Source organism: Amblyraja radiata, chromosome 35 (genome assembly GCF_010909765.2).
Source record: "Amblyraja radiata isolate CabotCenter1 chromosome 35, sAmbRad1.1.pri, whole genome shotgun sequence".
Taxonomy (NCBI): Eukaryota; Metazoa; Chordata; class Chondrichthyes; order Rajiformes; family Rajidae; genus Amblyraja; species Amblyraja radiata.
In genome coordinates, this window is record NC_045990.1 from 3850874 (window position 1) to 3867572 (window position 16699).

At 44.7% G+C, this 16699-nt stretch overlaps 1 protein-coding gene across 2 annotated transcripts in view; it reads right to left on the minus strand.

Moving 5' to 3' along the window:
- Positions 1-1001: 1001 nt before the first annotated feature.
- Positions 1002-16699, minus strand: part of tyk2 (tyrosine kinase 2) — a 74739-nt gene continuing 59041 nt past the window's right edge. Inside the window, exons 17-24 of one of the 2 annotated variants that reach the window (XM_033012190.1) lie at positions 14973-15123; positions 14209-14303; positions 11603-11795; positions 11267-11385; positions 9159-9331; positions 8455-8572; positions 7237-7347; positions 1002-4780 (exon numbers count right to left, since the gene is read on the minus strand). In XM_033012190.1, the coding sequence (XP_032868081.1) occupies positions 4646-4780; positions 7237-7347; positions 8455-8572; positions 9159-9331; positions 11267-11385; positions 11603-11795; positions 14209-14303; positions 14973-15123 (1095 nt within the window). In that variant the 3' untranslated portion in view covers positions 1002-4645. The remainder of the gene's footprint in view (positions 4781-7236; positions 7348-8454; positions 8573-9158; positions 9332-11266; positions 11386-11602; positions 11796-14208; positions 14304-14972; positions 15124-16699) is intronic. The other variant, XM_033012191.1, reaches the window with a different exon arrangement.

Below are 16699 nucleotides of genomic sequence, written 5' to 3' on the forward strand. Positions count from 1 at the left end.
ATTATCCCAAGTGTGTAGCATAGTGCTGGTGTACAGTGATCGCTGGTCGGCACGGACTCACGGAGCCAAAGGGCCTGTTTTTGCGCTGTATCTCTAAAAGTCTAAACAAAAACATGTTCCACTCCCCTGGCCTCTTTCACCTACATCCTCCAACTACATCTCACTCCTCTCCTTATCTAACATCTTTTGTCTCCTTACCTCTAGCCTGCCACTTACCCCACTCTTCTGCCAGTCACCCTCTCTCTCCCCCCCCCCCCCCCCCTTTCCGCCTGTAACAGTTTTGCCTGCCCCTCTCCTCTCTTTTCTCCCCTGACTCTATTCCAAAGGAGTCTCAGCCCAAAACATCACCGCCACAGATGCTGCCTAACCTGCTGAGTTACCTCAGTACTATGTGTTTTGCTCAATCTTTTAATGGTCTATGGTCCTTCCGCTGCTGGACATGGGGTGGGGTGGGGGGGATTCCACGCCAGTGGGGGATACATTTGTGAAAACAGTATTGAATGTTTGTATAGCCTCCGAAAATGTCGATATATAATTTTTTGTACGGTTCATGTATTAATTGAATAAAGTCTATTTTGAAATTAAAAAAAAAAATATTTTAATGGTTGTGTGAGGGATAATACTGGTACCTGGTTCTCAGGGGAAACCGTTGCACTTTATCTGTACACTGTGGATGGCTATTCCTGTTATCATGCATCTGTACACAGTGGATGGCTCAACTGTAACCATGTATTGTCCTTCAACTGACTGCTTACCACACCATAACATTTCACAGTACCTCAGTACACATGGCAATAAACTAAACTCAAACTAATAACACAAATGGGTTGATTTAATACCTCCTCCACAGCACGGCACTCTCTGAGTGCTCCCTTTGTCCTATCCCTCCAACAATGAGAGGGATGTGAGGTTACATGAACACCGGCCAAGCGCCAGTCAGTTTGGTTTACCCCTTGCTTAAATAGCATTTACTCTACAAATATGCAAGACAAGCAATAGCAGACAGTGACAATGAATATTTATTATTTTCAGCAGAATAATTACAATGCATAAACACAATATGGTTATCAGAATAAAATAAAGTAATTGCATGATAAATGACGTGAATTGGTACGTGCTCCAATTAAGGCTGGACAAGGAATATCTGCAGATAACCTAAACCCACATCCATCTTAAATTCAAGCCCCGTTATCCTAAATATTGGCAAGATCATTTAACCTGCTGCATAATAAAATAACCCAGCCGTGCTACCCATTTACAACATTGTCACATACACAGATATTTGATGTTTGGCTAGCCATGTGAAACCCATAACTACATCTGCAAAAAAAAAAAAACTATCTGGTGAAATATCAATGCTTCCCATAAGTACAGGGTGCGAGTCAAAGCTCTGAGAGGTGAGAGGAGATTTACACATTAGGGAAAGCAATGACAAGTGTACACGAGGAGTTCCTCACGTCGCAGAGCAGCTTCTTCTTTTAAAAAAAACATAGTCTGGAGTGAAGCCAAACAAGATGCACTGTAGGAACTTGCCAGGCAGCAGGGTGAGGCCATCCTTTACAAGTTGCCCACCATTTTGAACTGGGAATCTGCCCATTACACATCACTGGGCCAAAGTCCTGGAGCAACCTCCCCAATGACATCGTGGGAACAGTGAACCACGTATCTGAGGGCTCAGGTGGTGAACCTCCTTGTGGGCAATTAGACGGAGGAGCCGGCCAACACGGACCAAGGACTCACTCGCCCCATTCCTTTACAAAGTGCAAATCTGTGTACACAAAGCCTTCCACACACAGTATTCCAAAATAGTTTATGCCGTGCTCAACCTGAACTTGAAATAATCAGTTTTAAATAGTATATTGGCCACATTCTTGTGCAATACGACATGACATACATTATTCCCATCATTGACAATCAATCCCTAAATATAATGGTGCATCCAATTAAAAACAAACTGCATGTCACAAGGTATTTTGAGTTTTCTATATCTTTGGTGATTTTCAAGCCTTTTTTTTTGTCCAGTTCAAATGCTTCACAATCAAGTTCTTGTTGAACAACCGGTGGCTTGCTTTATAATACGCCCATTATCTACCTTTGGCATTTTATTATACAGGAGATAGTATATAAATGCAAATTATTCAGAAACCGTAGCAAGTTTCTAACTGGCGTGCCGTCCTGCGCTGCAGAGTTCAGCTCATTGTCCTCACAAATAAGTCACTGTCATAAAAAACAAATCAAAGTGTCCTCGATAATGAGCACAAGATCAGCGGCTCTGCTCCTTCTCTTTGTGCTGAAGATCAACACAAAATGTCTGCTCTGTAATTCCACCATTTGTTGCTTTTTTCTTGAATTGCATCGTGGAAGACTTCCCAGGCGCAAGGTGAGATTGAGAAGCATCTGCTGTTCCAGTAAGCAGTTTTGTGCATACGTCACGGCTTATAAAATGATCGTCCACCATGCATCAAAGGGAGGAGAAGTGGAGAACAAGCCATCCATCTTACTTTCGTTCCTCACCTGATTTTCCGCACAGTATATTGTCCACCTTGTAAGACACAAAAAGCTGGAGCGGGTCAGGCAACATCTCTGAAGAAAAGGAATAGGTGACGTTTTGGTTTGAAACCCTTCTTCAAACGTGACATCCTTGGCTGGGCAGCCTCACAATCCAATTGGCTAATCAGCCTGGAGAATGATAATAGGTGTCATTCAGCCTTGATTTAAGAGGCTGTTCAAAAATCCTTTCAATGCTTGAGCTGTGTTTGGAGCGACTGATAAACCACACAGGGGTACGAAGATGAAAAACAAATTCTCGAGACTCAGTTTTAAAAATATGAATTGTCTTTCCGCTGACTAGACAGCACATAACTAAAGCTTTTCACTGTACCTCAGTACATGTGACAATAAACTAAACTCAAACTGTTGAAAGATATTTGAAGATCAATGATTAAACTTCCTTGAAGGAATTACAGAGTGCCAGCTCCATTCTTGGTTGCACTCTGCTGAAGATGTTCCACACCCAAAAGACCAGAGTTCACGCCAGCCCATCAACAACAGGCCAGTCAGGAGCAACCACACAACAACCAGCCAAGCTTGGAGAATTCCCAAAAGCTACATTAAGCAGTGGCCACATTGATCAAGCACGGGAGGAACCCTCCTCCATGCTCTGCTTCACTGTTTTACAACTAGATCACAACTAAGCCCAGTAACGATTTCAACCAACTTTCCCAATGAGTATCATCAACTCCATCTTTATCATACGAAGTAAGTGCAACTATCAGTTTGTACTAACATGATTTGTGAAGTGCCTTTCCATATTTTCATTGACGTGCAAGATATAAAGTGTTTGAATACTAATAGAACAGTGGTTGTGGAACGGTGTGGAAACACTGTAAAAAGTGCAGTACCAGAACCCAGGAGGTGGTGCTGGTCAGACTGCCTGCTCAATCCCTTCACAGGTGTTTAGACCCTCAGTCACCTGTGTCGACTCATGGTGTTGGGACTTCTGCTTCTGTTTAAGAGTTTTCTGGCTTCATCGATCTTCCGTGGCTTCTCTCAACTTGCAGCTCATGTAACCTTAGCACGATGAGGCCACTGATGCATCTGTGAATATACTCTAGACTGCAGCACGATGCAGGGTTATAATGAGGAGACAAATAGATTCCACATTCAGCGGTCAGCCATATCGCAACCCTGGCAAGGGAACAAACGAGGGTTCCCCTTCTCCAACGTGATGCTTGGTAACCTCATTTGGCAGAGATAGTGCAGAAAAGACATGCAACAGTACTAATATTAGAGAAGATGGCGGCGAATTTCAATTCCCAACAATATAAACCTTAGAGCTATAGGCCCCAAAATTGAATTGTTGTCCATTATATATCATAAATCAAAATATATAAAGTACATATATACTAGCATTTTTAAGACACAAATACTGACAGTATTAAAAAGTAAGAGAGTGAATTCTTGGCATAGTTCTGAAAATAAACATTGCTACACCAGTTTTGTTGTGTGACATAGCAAATTATATCAGACACTAAATTACATCTTTTAAGCCTCACAGGCATTGTTCACAGGGAAAGTCAAACTGCATTTCCCAAGATTAAATTATCCACGGCATTTCAACTCTGATAAAGTTAGCAAAGTGTAGGATGTATGCCGATGTGTCCTTGCACTTGTCTTGAAATCAGGATACTCATACACCCACCCTGAATACTTGGAAGGAGTTAAAAATGTTGACCTTCGGCAGAAGTCTTTTTCAGTCACACTTCTTGGTTACAATTCATCAAAATCTCCATTGAACAGCAATGATGTAAATGAGATTCCAGTGCTACAAATGTGACCGGTATTATTTTAGTCTTTGCACTGAGACACAATATCAAGGCCTGGGCTCTGTGTCTTGGCACAGTTTGAAGAACTCCGAGGTGCTGTATCAATATCCCAGCCAACAGACAGCCATGATCAAACACCAAGACAAACTCTCTGCCATCCATGGGAGGTGACTGTGCACAATTTGGCATCGCTTTTGCTGCTGTAGCAACAGTTAACAGCCCTCTGTTGGGGAGAGATCGATGGGGGCAGGGTTGATCAGGAGGGCAGCAGAGGGAATAATAAAGAAAGACAAAGGTTGGTTGGAAGCTTTCAGTGTTTCTCACTTCTGGAGAATGCTTGACGTTTCAATCTTTCTGTATCTCTCGTACAGTTTCTGAAATGTTTTAGACAACTCGTGGAAATTGGGTCGTTCAGCTGGGTCGGATTTCCAACAATCGTTCATCAGATCATAAATCTGCAGGGGAAAGAAAAGTTAAGTGTGCTTAGTTCACCATTGAACTGACAGGGAAATGGCAGGCTTAGAGAAGACAAAGAGGAACAAGCTAGACATCAAGAGAATTAAGCAAAATAATATTCTGAAAAGAAAAGTAATGTTGCAAATGGTAACATATCAAGAGTCAAGAGAGTTTATTGTCATGTGTCCCAGATAGGACAATGAAATTCTTGCTTGCTGCAGCACAACATGTGCAACAAACAATCCATGGTGTTAGACTTTACTTTAGAGAGACAGCACAGAAACAGGTCCTACGGTCCACCCACTCTGCACCGACCAGTTATCCCCACACTCTAGCACTCCCCTACACACTCGGGACAATTTACAATTTTACTGAAGCCAATTAAGCTACAAACCTGTATGTTGTTGGATTGTGGGAGGAAACCCGAGCATCAGGAGAAAACCCATGGGGTCACAGGGAGAACGTGCAAACTCCATACAGACAGCACCCGTAGTCAGGATGGAACGTGGGTCTCTGGCGCTGCAAGGCAGCAACTCTACCGCTGCGCCACTGTGCAGCGTTCTGAAGGAGGTAGGTTAGAATGTTGCAGATCATTTAACGATACTTTTTGCCATGGCTCTCTATATTCAGGAACTGCGACCAGACTTCGGAGCTTCGGAGGCTCCAGCTGCAGGCCTGTGGACGGTGACATCGGGAGCTCGTGGGTCCCTGGTGGGAGACCGCTTTTTGGAGCTCCCTCTGCGGCAGCTTCTCCTGCCCGAGTTACGGGGCTGAAAACGACCCGGGGCGGGGCCTGACATCGCCGAGCGCGGCTTTAACAGCCGCGGGACTTACCATCGCCCGCCGGGGGCTTTAACATCGGGAGTGGATGGACAGCAGGGGAGAGACAAGACTTTGCCTTCCATCACAGTGAGGAGGAGATTCACTGTGATGGATGTCTGTGTGAATTGAGTTGGTTGTGTGTCTTGTAAAATTGTTTCTTTTTGTTGTATGGCTGCAGAAACCAATGTTCCTAACGGAAAAATAAAGTTCATTATATTGAATTCGATTGAGAACCTGTGCATGTCACTGTGCAGGAAGGCGTAAGGAGGGGGGGGGGGGGGAATTGACACTTCAGTCAGCCCAACACCTTTGTTGAGAAATGATCAATATCCAGGTCAGAGGCAGGTAACATGGATTTTAAAAGTGTAGATCTTGTCTAACAAGAGTGAAGAAACATTTTGAAGGGGTGACTGAAATGTGTGTTTGCGGATGTATATGCACTGAGAAGGCGCTGATACAAAGTCCAAGTCAAGTTTATTCGTCACATGCACCAACAAAGGTACAGTGAAATGAATTTGCCAGCAGCGACACACTTAAAAAAAGAACACACAATACACAATAGAATTTAACACAAACATCCACCACAGCATTCTTCACTGTGGTGGAAGGCAACAAAGTTCAGTCAGTCCTCCTCCTTTATAATTCAAGTTTGTTATGAAGTAAGGAGCCGCCTTTATTCTGTTTTGTTACTTTATTATTGTTAAAATGTGCATTTGATTTAGTGATATATTTGTATTGTGAAAACATTAGCTGCCAAGGGGTGTTTAGGGAGGGCGGGTTAGGGTTATTTTGTTGTTATTATTTATTAAAAAAAACAAAATGGAGGGAAATGTAATGCCATACGTCAGATGTACTGTAATTTTTTTTTCCAATAAAATTTTTTTTTAAATGAAGTAACACATCAAAGCCAATGTATAGCTCTGGCTGGGAAACCGAATGGGTGGCAGGAGAGGATGAGTTGGCACGCAGGGGAAGACTTTAATTTTGTCATGCTAGGACCCACAAGAATCCATCAGGACCACAACCATTCACTATATGTATAAATGTCTTGGGCGAAATGGGAGAAAGACCCGCAGGTAAATCTGTCCATGATTCAAAGATTGGCAGTAATGCAAGAAATAAACTACAGGGATGATGTGAACAGGCAAAACACTGCAGCAAATACATTTCAAGGCAGGAAAATGCAAGGTCATACATTTTGGACCTATACAGTATATTTTTGTAAATGGGGAAAAGACAGCAGTGGAAGTCTAAAAAGAATGAAGCTGATGTGTTAATATTAAGATGTTGTGGAAAGGTTACACACACTTGAGACACTGGAGTACAGGGATAAATGCTGGAGGCATTGGTCAGCTAAACACAGGCTGATGCAATCAGATCAAGGCAAAAAAAAAAGTTGGAAAGGATGCCGACTGTGAGAAAAAGAATGTGATGCAGATTTACTGAAATGAATTGTAAGGCTTAAAGAGAAACAACACAGAACACCATTTTGGTACGTCTCACTGACTCTTGAAATCATATTAAAGGAAATCAATTCAGAAAAGGTTGGTCATTCTCAGTTGTACAGTGGGAGGGGCTGTGTGTGTGTGTGAAATGAAACCTCACGCTCAAAGCCAGAGATTTATGGTCTTACCTCCATTGGACAGAATTTTGGACAGGGTAAACGTCTGCCTTTTTCCAGTAGATCGATCAATCGGACCACCGTCATCTGTCCATGTGTCACTCCGATCATCTCAATAAATTTCTGAGTATATAATGTTGAAAAGAATTGAGTTATTCTTTCATGCATTCATAGCTCCTTCACAAGCTAATGGAGTTAGTTCATAAGGGGCCAAGATGGAGACTTCAACTCATGCTCTGGTTTGGCTCACACATAGTTGGACAACAATGATAAAGGAGTTGAGTATATTAGGAACAACCTGGAGGGTCGTTAAACAAGTGATTTCCATTGAAGTTCTCTGCTCGCATTCATTAAGGTGGCTGCACACCATATTGGTTCGACAAAGCCAAAGTCGTCTTGCAGAGAGACTGAATAGTGACCTTTCTGCAGATTGATTCTGAACACTGCGTGGTCAATGAGTAACAGCAAAGCAGGCATGGTTTGATGCCTGATGGCCACTGGCAGTTAGGTCCAAGTCCTGCCCACGTTGATGGGATTACTCTTATTCTGGGTGCGTTCCAGCCTGACATTAACAACCTCGACCATGTGTGTAAGCGAGAAGCAAAGGATACACAAGAAATGCCGACTTCACATTTGCTTGCAGGAGTTGGGATCTCTGCAGGATTTAGTAGGAATCTGAGGGGTGTTGTTTTTGCACACAAAGGGTGAGGGGTGTATGGAACAAGCTGCCAGAGGAGGTAGTTGAGGCTGGGACTTTCACAATGTTTCAGAAACAGTTCGGAACATGGTTCAGACTAGCTTAGAGGGATATGAGCCAAATAGACAATAGACAATAGGTGCAGGAGCAGGCCATTTGGCCCTTCGAGCCAGCACCGCCATTCAATGTGTTCATGGCTGATCATCCCCAATCAGCACCCTGTTCCTGCCTTTTCCCCCTGACTCTGCTATTTTTAAGCCCTATCTAACTCTCTCTTGAAAGCATCCAGAGAACCGGCCTCCACCGCCCTCAGAGGCAAAGAATTCCAGACTCACCACTCTCTGTGAGAAAAAGTGTTTCCTCGTCTCCGTTCTAAATGGCTTACTCCTTATTCTTAAATGTGGGCAGGAGGGACTAGTGCAGCTGGGACATGTTGGGTGGCATGGGCAAGTTGGGCGGCAGGGCCGGCATCCACGCTGTATGACTCTGTGAAAGTGTGCAGCAATGAGTGCGAGCTATGGTGGGAGACCTACCGCAGGTGGGCTCTGGCGACTCTCACAGTACGTCAGCAGCTCGTACAACGTGACTCCAAATGACCAGACGTCAGAAGCAAAATTGAATTTCCCTTCCTTCACACAATCAACGGCATACCTGGAATAAAAGAGAATATAAATGATGCACAAATCCAGCATTCCATCAATAATGTTTTTTTCACCGGGGAAGCCAGCTAACCACAAAAGAACACACCCTCCCTCCTCACACAGCCCTAGATCAGCATACAGATGCAATACACTCAGTGGGTGATTCACTTGCTGTGTAAGGAGGGGTTGAGTACATGGACTATATGCTCGAGAATTTAGGAGATCTCATCAAAACACACGGAACTGAAAGGGTTTGATGGGCGAGATGGAGGGAAGATGTTTTCCTTGGCTGAGGAGCCCAGGACTAGGGACACAGTGCAAGAAAAAGGGCGGCTCCATTGAGGACTGAAATGAGGAATATTGTCAAGGAGGGGCTTGTAATCTTAAATTCTTTGCTGCAGAAGGGCGGTCACGGTGGGGCAGCGGTAGTTGCTGCCTGACAGCGAATGCAGCACCGGAGACCCGGGTTCGATCCCGACTACGGGTGCTGTCTGTACGGAGTTTGACGTTCCCCCCATGACCTGCGTGTAATCCACATTCTTAGCTGAAGCAGCCAGCCACTTCAGGGCTCGCACTGTTGTCGTGCAAGAGCTCACCAAAACACAGGGCTGTCTCCATCGTCCTTAACCCGGTAATAGTCCTGATTCTCGGGGATGGCTTTCGCCAGCCCAAAGTCGCCAATCTTCACCACGTTCTCGTTTTCCACCAGCACGTTTCTTGCAGCTAGGTCGCGGTGCACATAGCGCTGGGACTGAAGGTAGTTCATGCCCTGAATTGTAGACAAAGAGCAGGAGTCAGGGGCCTGATCACTTGGGTCAACTGCTCAACATCTCCACCAATTAAAACATCGTAGCATATATGCTGGTACCTGCTTCTGAAGCTGGGGCAGTGGAATTAATAACACCATTGAGTGATTTCTAACTATAAATCAATTTTAGCTAGGAGTCCCTGTTGGATACCTCAGCTTTTTTTAAAGCAATGTTTAGATTACAGAAATACATATAAAATTAATCTTTTACTTGGTGAAACTTTGTTCTTTTCATGTGTTGTAAAATAAATACAAACTTAATTCATTGCTCACTAAATGTATTATTTTTTTGTCTGAGGATAAAGACGAGATTTTCAGACTAAAGCATTCATGAAGGGATACAAGCATTTGATAAATCTATTGGTTTTGGTGGTATTCTCTTTACTCTCATCAGAATTGTCCCAGCTTGAGCGGGAACCATTGGGATGTATTTTCAAGTTGCACTCCATCTATGAAGCCAGTGTTACAAATTAGTGGCCCACCAAGCAATCCCTGCTCAGAACACCTCCGTTCCAACACTCTTGGTCTCACAATATGCTTATTGTTCATACACTTCCGGATCTAGAGCAAAGCCTACTGCAATTAATACAACTTGAAAATATATTGCCATTCGTCCACTGCAAAATTTAGGATAATAATAATAATAATAAATTTTATTTAATGGGCGCCTTTCAGACATCTCAAGGATACCTTACATAGATTAATCGGAATAAAAACATATAATCGGAATAAAATAAGTAATAAAGACATCACAGACACAAATTAAAAACAGAATTCAATCCAAAAACAGAAAATCAAAAACACAGTGTGAAGAGAGAGCAGCGGCAGCCAAAGCGCGCTAGCGTCCACTTTCCCTACACGGCAGCCATCTAGGACACAGACTGCACAGACCCCAACTGCACAGTGGCAGCACCTTCACCACATGGTGTGCAGCAGGTCAAGGCTGTGGCTCAACAGAACTTCTGATGTCAATTACCGATTGGCAATAAACGTTGACCTTACCAGCAGCACCCACGTTCCATCAATGATTAGAAAATGTACGGGCCAAGGTTTCAACTAGCATTGAAAACTCTGTTGTTCAACTCTCTTTGGAGTTGGAAATAATCTTTCTGAATAGGGTCAACATCCATTGTACAGAGGGCTTCAGGTGATCCTGATAAGGCCCAAGGGCTGTGATGTATTGTCTTCCCCTCATGTTCAGCAAATGGCGATGGTAATCTCATCGACACATTGCCTTCAAAACTACAAGAGCAAAGCTTGATGGTTTGATTGCACTGTGTGCTCTGGACATATTTACAGGGCAGCACATCACCCCAATGTAATACATAAACACCAAGGCATGAAGGCCACTGTCCTGGACCGCTGGGCACTGGAAGGGCTTGAGTCAAGAAGTCTGAAGATGGGTCTCGAACCAAAACATCGGCCAATTCCTTCTCTCCATAGATGCTGCCTCACCCGCTGAGTTACTCCAGCATTTGTGTCTGCCTAGTGTTTATTATCATATGTCCCAAAACAGAACAATGAAATTCTTACTTGCAGCAACACAAAATATATGTGAACATTGTACTCTGTAAAACTCATACTAAACAACGTTCAGTATATATTAACTATAGGAACAGTATTTGGTCAGTATATATAACAGAAAATAAATCGACAATAGTAGTACAAAGTCAAAAATAATGTCCCCAAGTCTATATAATTTGGAGGTTGCAGTGTTCAATAGTCTGATGGTTTTGAATTGATATTTGCTTCTGTCTTATTTTAGATTGACATTTCCTTGGAATAGGGTACTAGCTGTCTTCTGAACTTGTAGTAATCTTATTTTTGTTAAAAAGGGGATATGGGATGCTTAAATAATTCAACCAGGACAAACCGTGCAAGTGAGTCTTGTGTTACCTGACAAATCTGCAGAGCGAACAAGAGAAGCTGCCCGAGGTCCACATGGTGCTTTGGTAGGTAGTCCCGCAGACTGCCCAGCGGCAGGAACTCCATGATCAGTTGTATAATCTGCCCTCCTGAGAACACAATGATGGCAGACATTTGTTAAAGACCGGCAGTTGTGCACTCACTCCCGATGAGTTTTTTCTTTATTTTAGACATACAGCGTGGAAAGCAGTTATTCCTCAGCCTGCCTCCTCTCACTGCACTCTGGGCACAGGGATTTGATGGAACTGGCGTAGAGACTAAAGCTGAGTACAATGGCCCATCAATGATCCCCGCTTGCTCCATTACCTTGCTCACTGCTGCTTCCTTTGTACTTGACGATGTTGTCGTGGTAGAGAGTTTTCAAAATCTCGATCTCTCGGGTCCAGTTCGTGTGGAGTTCCTCGCTGTAGTCCGACTTCAGTGATTTCACTGCCACCATTTCCCCCGTGCCATCGTTGAATGGGTCATAGATATACAGACCCACCTTACCAAAATGGCCCTGAAATGAAGCAAAATTATTTAAACTACCGTGTACTTCCACCCATCTCCCCGTCAATCACCCGGCTTCAGACTGGGCAGCACAGTCGGGAAAGCTGCTGCCTCACAGCGCCAGAGCCCCGGGTTCCATCCTGGCCTTGGGTGCCTTTGTGTGGAGTTTGCACATTCTCCCTGTGATTGCATGGATTTCCTCTCGGAACCCCGGATTTCACCCACATCCCAAATATGTGCAGGTTTGTAGCTTAATTGGCCTCTATAAACTGCACCTCGTGTGCAGGGAATGGGTGCAAAAGTGGGATGGTCAGCATTGACTTGGTGGGCCGAAGGGCTTGTTTCCTGCTGTATCTCTATCTACTCCCCAACAGGTCCCACTTACCAGTGAACGGCCAATTCATCCTATACCCTGGAGCATGCACTGGCAAAATATATGCTGAGGGTGGGAGTAAGGTGTCATAATTCAATGTAATTAAGGTTGGTATGTCTGCCTTGTGTATGAATCCATTCACCACAATGTCTGATTATGTTGCAGAGTCCTTCTGTGATACACACCAGCCTAGGGTTGTGAGCGCAGACAGGTACTGCGACAGCCTATGCTGGGATTTCCATTCCAGGTCAATTATAAATCACTCCAGATCAGAGGCCAATGCCAAGGGAAGTACCCATAACATCACCATAACCCCACCATAATGATATAGGCCAGTACCAGGCCAGGCCTGAAGAAGGGTCTCAACCAGAAATGTCGCCTATTCCTTTCCTCCAAAGATGCCGCCTGACCCGCTGAGTTACTCCAGCTTTTTGTTTCCGTTGTCGGCGTAAATCAGCACCTGCAGTTTCTTCGCACACATTTTGTCTAGGCCAGTACCAACAGGCTCAGTCCCATAGGGGGCGTACATGGGGTGAATGCACAGAATCTTTCCCCCCATGGTTGGGGAATCAAGAACCAGAGGGCACAGGTTTAAGGAGAGAGGAGAAAGATTTAATAGGAACTCGAGGGACACATTTTTCACTCTGACGATGGTTGGTATATGGAATGAGCTGCCAGAGGAAATAGTTGAGGCAGGTACTTAACAACATTTAAAAGACATTTGGGCAGGTACATGCATGGGAAAGGGTTGAATGGATATGGGCCAAACACAGGGTAAAATTGGACTAACTTGTATGAGGCATCTTGGTTAGCATGGACAGGTTGGGCCAAAGGAGCTGGCTTTGTGTTGTGAGTTTCTATGACTCTCTTTACTTTAGGGATACAGCCTGGAAACAGGCTCTTCGGCCCACCAAGTCCACGCTGACCAGCGATCACTCTGTACACTAATCTACACACACACTAGGGACAATTTTACAACTTGCCAAAGCCAATTAACCTACAAACCTACACCATGCTGACACCGGGGAATCAAGCAGAGCACAATCCATTTCCTGCACTGATGTCCCAAGCCTTCGGCAAGTATAACATTCACTGCAGCAGTCAGAGCCTGTCAAGTGTCTTAATATTCAAGTGAGAAGCATAGTTGGGTCAGACAGTCAGAACCCTTTGCCCCCTCCCCAGGGTGGAAATATCAAAGACCAGAGGACGTCACTTTAAGGTGAGATGGGGAAAGTGTAAAGGAGATGGGCACGGAAAGCATTTTGTTCAGAGGGTGGCGGGTGTCTGGGAGGCACTGCCAGCATTGTGGGGTAAGCGGATACGAGAGTGGCATTTACAATGCTTTTAGATAGGAACATGTATACAATACAATACCTTTTATTATCATTTGAACCTCACATGAGGTTCAAACGAAATTTGGTTTCTGCAGCCATACAAAAAAAGAACCAAGACACACACCAACACAATTCAATTCACATAAACATCCATCGCAGTGAGTCCTCCTCACTGTGATGGAAGGCAAAACTTAAACATATCTCTCCCCTGCACTCCCCTCTCCCCCCCATGTCAGAGTCAAAGACAGAGTCAAAGCCCCCGGCGGGCGATGTTCAATGTCCCGCAGCCAATAAAGCCACGTCGGGCGATGCAAGGCCACGCACCGGGTCTTGGTGTTGGAGCCCCGGCGGGCTCTTGGTGTTGGAGCCCCGGCAGGCTCTTGGTGTTGGAGCCCCGGGCGGGCGCTCACAAAATCCCGGGGCCATTCCCAGCAGCGCAGGGAATGGAGGGATATGCAGGCACAGATTAGTTTACCTTGGCATTGTGTTGGGCGTGAGATTGTGGCCTGTTCCTTTGTTGTATTATTTTATGCCCCAGATCAAATCTAGCACTGAAACACTGATTTCAGAATCACTCTGCCCAGTAACCAGACATTTGCTGTGAATGGATCCAAACACGAGGCAAACATACCAACCTCAGTAATTGACCCGTGAGACAGGAGCTTATTCAGAACGGGCATCAACCAACAAGGATGATCAAGGGTAAAGAACCTCACCTCTCCCAGATCTCGGACTTTCTTCAGGTAGCGTTTCTGGAAGACGGTTGGGTCGCAGACCGTTGGCACCGAGTTTTCACACGAAATATCTGGATCTGTGATAAAACAGTTCGCAAGACATTAGAGATAGGAAGACACAAAATGCTGGAGTAACTCAGCGGGACAGGCAATATCTCAGGAGAGAAGGAATGGGCGACGTTTTGAGTCTCGGAGCATCTCAGTGCTAATGCTGCTACAAAGCCACCACAAGTATCAGGTGCGCTGCAACCCACCAGTGTGTCCAAGCCCTTAACAATTTTAACAATGGAGGAGCTGGGCTTGTACACTCTGGAGTTTAGAAGGATGAGAGGATATCTCATTGAAACATATATTGTTAAGGGTTTGGACACGCTAGAGGCAGAAAACATGTTCCCGATTTTGGGGGAGTCCAGAACCAGGGGCCACAGTTTAAGAATAAGGAGTAAGCCATTTAGAACGGAGACGAGGAAACACTTTTTCTCACAGAGAGTGGTGAGTCTGTGGAATTCTCTGCCTCAGAGGGCGGTGGAGGCAGGTTGTCCGGATACTTTCAAGAGAGAGCTAGATAGGGCTCTTAAAAATAGCGGAGTCAGGGGATATGGAGAGAAGGCCGGAACGAGGTACTGATTGGGGATGATCAGCCATGATCATATTGAATGGCGGTGCTAGCTCGAAGGGCCAAATGGCCTACTCCTGCACCTATTGTCTATTGTCAATCGGCTTAAGGTCGGCCCTGGAGCACTTACTCTGTTGCTGCAGCAGTGTGAGCTCGCGTAATATGGTCCTGAAAGACGGCCGCTGGTTTGGCTCATAGCTGTGGCACAGGCTGTTCAGGTCTGCAAGCTCCTTGCAGGATGGCTCTGGAAGCTGTCCCTTTATCTCATAAAACCTCTCTTTCTGGAAGCAAAACAGAATTCAATGATACTTTATGGTCACATGCACCTAGGTATAGTGAAATTCTTTGTTTTTGCATACAATCCAGTAAGATCATACAGCAGACCACACCCAGATAGTACACAAAGAGACACCACGTTTCTGGCCCCCACAGAATTGGAAAAGGGACATTACTCTCACAATTTGATGCACGTTAACGACACACAATCATTACTGAAACGGAAAGCAGTGGCTTCAAGCCCTGACTTAATGGATCACAACCCAAAACATCACCCATCTATGTTCTCCAGGGAATGCTGCCTGATCTGCTGAGTTACCCCAGCACGCTCTGTGTGTTTATTTTGTAAACCAGCAACCGCAGTTCTTGTTTCAATACGTCAATTTAGTTAATTTTCAGAGAAATGGAAGTCAAGGATCCATCATCAACATTGAAAAAGTGAGAAGAGAATGGTTTAAGTTGTGGAGATAAATGGAAGTGTTTACATCTGGCACTTAGATACAGGCAAGGAAAATAATTCCAATTTAAACTGCATGGTACTGAATCACACGGTGGGAAGAACGGAAGGGTGGGTGGGTCACCTGAAAAAAAGGTAAAATGCTGAGCAAAATACAATGTGCCAGAGGGACTCAGCAGGTCAGGCAGCATCTTTGGAGGGCATGGACAGGCAATGTCGCAGGTCAGGACCCTTCTTCAGACCCATAGTTTGAGAGGACACAAGTTAAAGCCTGAATGTTTAAGAAGGAACTGCAGATGCTGGAAAATCGAAGGTAGACAAAAGTGCTTGAGAAACTCAGCGGGTGCGGCAGCATCAATCGAGCGAAGGAAATAGGTGACATTTCGGGTCGAAACCCTTCTTCAGGCTTAAAGTTAAAACTTAAGTTAAAGCCTGACTTCTCTTTCCTGCTTTACCGTGGCCAGCTAGTGCTTCAGTTATGTTTTAGAAACATAGAAACATAGAAATTAGGTGCAGGAGTAGGCCATTCGGCCCTTCGAGCCTGCACCGCCATTCAATATGATCATGGCTGATCATCCAGCTCAGTATCCCGTACCTGCCTTCTTTCCATACCCTCTGATCCCCTTAGCCACAAGGGCCACATCTAACTCCCTCTTAAATATAGCCAATGAACTGGCCTCGACTACCCTCTGTGGCAGGGAGTTCCAGAGATTCACCACTCTCTGTGTGAAAAAAGTTCTTCTCATCTCGGTTTTAAAGGATTTCCCCCTTATCCTTAAGCTGTGACCCCTTGTCCTGGATTTCCCCAACATCGGGAGCAATCTTCCTGCATCTAGTCTGTCCAACCCCTTAAGAATTTTGTAAGTTTCTATAAGATCCCCTCTCAATCTCCTAAATTCTAGAGAGTATAAACCAAGTCTATCCAGTCTTTCTTCATAAGACAGTCCTGACATCCCAGGAATCAGTCTGGTGAACCTTCTCTGCACTCCCTCTATGGCAATAATGTCCTTCCTCAGATTTGGAGACCAAAACTGTACGCAATACTCCAGGTGTGGTCTCACCAAGACCCTGTACAACTGCAGTAGAACCTCCCTGCTCCTATACTCAAATCCTTTTGCTATGAA